Below are 3139 nucleotides of genomic sequence, written 5' to 3'. Positions count from 1 at the left end.
ATGGCTGGTGTCCGTGAGAATTCGCACAGTGCTGTCAAGTCATATTAACAATATGTTGTCAGATGGGAGGCATCTATCCCAGATCAGTTGTTGCCCATGTGCACAGAGATACGCAGTTTGTGGAGATTACTTTGCAGCAAGCATGTATTTTAAAACAGGGACATAAGCAAGTGTTTTGTTTTAAAACATTTCCTGCTTTCCTGTAAGCTGAGAAAATGAAAGTACTCATGCATTGTGTGAATAGTGCATTGCTTTAGCATCCCTTGGTTTGCTTCAAGTTATTTATAGGTGTTTGCAAGTATGTAGTGAGTTAGGAGATTAGCATGGAAAAGGCTTCTCAATGGAGAATTAGTCCTAGGAGTCTGAACTGGAGGTGCCCTCAGGCCTTGCCAACTCCTAAGTGGACGCCTGCTGTTTATTTTCTTCCTGATTTTGTTCCAGAAGACAATGGAAGGGCCTCCGAAGACCAGATATGGAACTATGGCTGAAGGTAAGAAAGCCTCCAAGTTCTCAAGAGGCCCCAGCCCCTCACCTCAAACACAGTGACAAACCCAGTGATTTTAATCTGAGGAAGAAAAAGACAGCTCCCTTGTTCTTTACCACCCCCCATCATCACACCCCCACCCGACCCCCACAGTGCCATGCTCTCGGTGCACAGGATGTGTGGGACACGGGAAATGAAACTTCAAGTCAGAAGTTGGAGGATTTGAATTCAATTGTGGACAAAACTTCTCTTTCTTTGTCTGCTCTCAGCTGGAAACTGGAAAAGTTCCCAGAGAGATTTAGTAATCGTGTTTTTGCTACAAAACATCCCAGAAAACTGCAGGAAGGAAGAACCAACACAGAGTAGAAGGAATAAAATAATAGACTTTAGGAGCCTGCAACGAATTCGGAATCCATTTGGGCTCATAAGGCTCCAGAACTCCTCGGGTTCTCACCCTCTTCATCCCTTGAGGGTTTTAGCTCTTGGCTCAGGGTCGCCCCCCCCTCAACACCACTTTTCTTAACTTCCTGTAATTCAATCAACCAAGGAGATGATCTTTCCAGCACAGGTCCTTCTAGTGCTCTAATCCTCCACTCCTCTTCAGCCACCCATCCTCACTCATCTCCCAGACTCTGCCCTTGACGTCAACTACGACCTTCCTGCTGTCTCAGTTCCAAGCGTCCAACTCCCCACCCACAGAGCAGAGACCAGGGACCCTCAGCTGGCCCTTGATGGGAGGTCACAGCTGACACTTCCTTTGCTCCCAAGGTTCGGGTGAATGTGTTGAGCACTTCTACACGGGTGTGCCTGGGAATTTGTGGGTGAGAAAGAGGTGGTAGTATTTTCCCAGGTGTGACTTCTCATCTTCTGTCCCCCTGTAATCAAATTTATTCATCATGAAACTGGCCTAGGCACCATCCCTAGAAAAAACAACACAGGAACTACTTTTCCTCCAGGGCAGGAAAACGGTACCTGCCCTGGTCTAGATGAAGGGCTTGGAGCATCTTCCTCAGTGTAGCAGTTCTTACTGTTGGTTGTGGGTCCAAAGTGGGCTTCCTATGTGGACTTCCTGTGACCCAAAACCTCCTAAATTTGTCAGCAAACTTTGTAGGTATTTAGATGTGACTGTTTCCTAGGAGGGAGGTCCATGGCTTTCATGAGATACTATAAGGGTCCATGACCAAAAAATTTTGAGCATCACTATCTTAGTAAGACACACAATTTTTCTTTTCAGGCATAGCAGAAGGTAACCAGTTAGCAGCAGCATCCTCACTGAGGCTGGTCCTGGTGGGCACATCTGGCTGTGGGAAAAGTGCCACTGGGAACAGCATCCTCTGCCAGCGGGTATTTGAGTCCAAGCTGGGGGCCCAGGCTGTGACCAGGACGTGCCAGGAAGCCACAGGCACGTGGAACGGGAGGAATATCCTGGTGGTTGACACACCATCCATCTTTGAGGCAAAGGCAAAGGCCCAGGACCAAGACCTGTACAAGAACATCGGGGATTGCTACCTGCTCTTGGCCCCAGGGCCCCATGTGCTGCTGGTGGTGACAAAGCTGGGCCGCTTCACTGCCCAGGACACGGTGGCAGTGAGGAGGGTGAAGGAGATCTTTGGGGCAGAAGCCATGAGACATGCGGTGGTCCTGTTCACCCACAAGGAAGACTTAGAGGGCGACTCCTTGGATGACTATGTAGTCAACACGGACAACCACAGCCTGCGGAGCCTGGTCCAGGAGTGCGGGAGGAGGTACTGTGGCTTCAACAACAAGGCCACTGGGGAGGAGCAGAGGGAGCAGCTGGAGGAGCTGATGGCTGTGGTGGAGAGCCTGGAGAGGGAGCACCAGGGCGCCTACTACACAAATGACCTCTTCTTCGATGCACAGATGCTCCTGGAATGTGGGGGTGGCACCCACGGAGAAGAACACAGGCGCTACCTGGCCAAGGTGCAAGCTCACGTTGAAAAGCAAAAGCGAGGCCTGCAGGCTGCCAGGAGTCACGGGGCACTCAAGGCGCTTCTCAGAGTCAAAACCTGGATGGTTTCTCACAGAGGGCTATCTATTTTTCTTGTGATATACATCTTGATTTTCCTTGCCATTTTAATTAACTTGTGTATTTATCATGGACATTGAACATTTTCAGGTGGCTTCTACAATCAGTTTTTTCCCCCCAGACTTACCATCTCTGTCTATGTTTGTAAGAGACTTTATTTGCTTTTTACTTAAATTCAGTTTCAGTTTCTCTTCCTGGCATCAGACATGTCACTCATGTTCTCCAAGTGCTTCTAGATAAATAAAATCCAAAGAAAGAAGATTTCCATGGAGGGACCTGGAGAGAATTATGCTGAGTGAAATAAGCCAGTCAGAGAAACACAAGTATCACAGGATCTCACTTATATGTGGAATCTAATGAACAAAATAAACCGATGAACAAAATAGATCCAGAGACACAGAAGCATGGAACAGACTAAGGAATCTCAGAGGGAAGGCGAGGGTGGGAAGAGATTAACCAAAGAACTCATATGCTTATATGCATAACCAGGGACACAAACAATCGTGTGGGGAAGACCTGGGGTGGGAGTGGGGGGTTAGGAGGGGTCAGTGGTAGGGGGAAAGGGGACATCTGTAATACTTTCAACAATAAAGAAAAACTTTTTAAAA

At 48.0% G+C, this 3139-nt stretch overlaps 1 protein-coding gene across 1 annotated transcript; it reads left to right on the top strand.

The window, feature by feature from the left end:
• The first annotated feature begins 447 nt into the window (after nt 1-447).
• Nucleotides 448-2643, top strand: GIMAP5 (GTPase, IMAP family member 5). Its single transcript, XM_016197015.2, has 2 exons — nt 448-490; nt 1719-2643. Exons 1-2 carry the CDS (start codon nt 448-450, stop codon nt 2609-2611), a joined length of 936 nt encoding a protein of 311 aa, XP_016052501.1. The 3' UTR covers nt 2612-2643.
• Nucleotides 2644-3139: the final 496 nt, after the last annotated feature.

The sequence above is a fragment of the Miniopterus natalensis genome, chromosome 10 (assembly GCF_054644295.1).
Source record: "Miniopterus natalensis isolate mMinNat1 chromosome 10, mMinNat1.hap1, whole genome shotgun sequence".
Taxonomy (NCBI): domain Eukaryota; kingdom Metazoa; phylum Chordata; class Mammalia; order Chiroptera; family Miniopteridae; genus Miniopterus; species Miniopterus natalensis.
The sequence above is the reverse complement of the archived record's forward strand: the minus strand, read 5'-3'. Positions and strand labels throughout refer to the sequence as shown.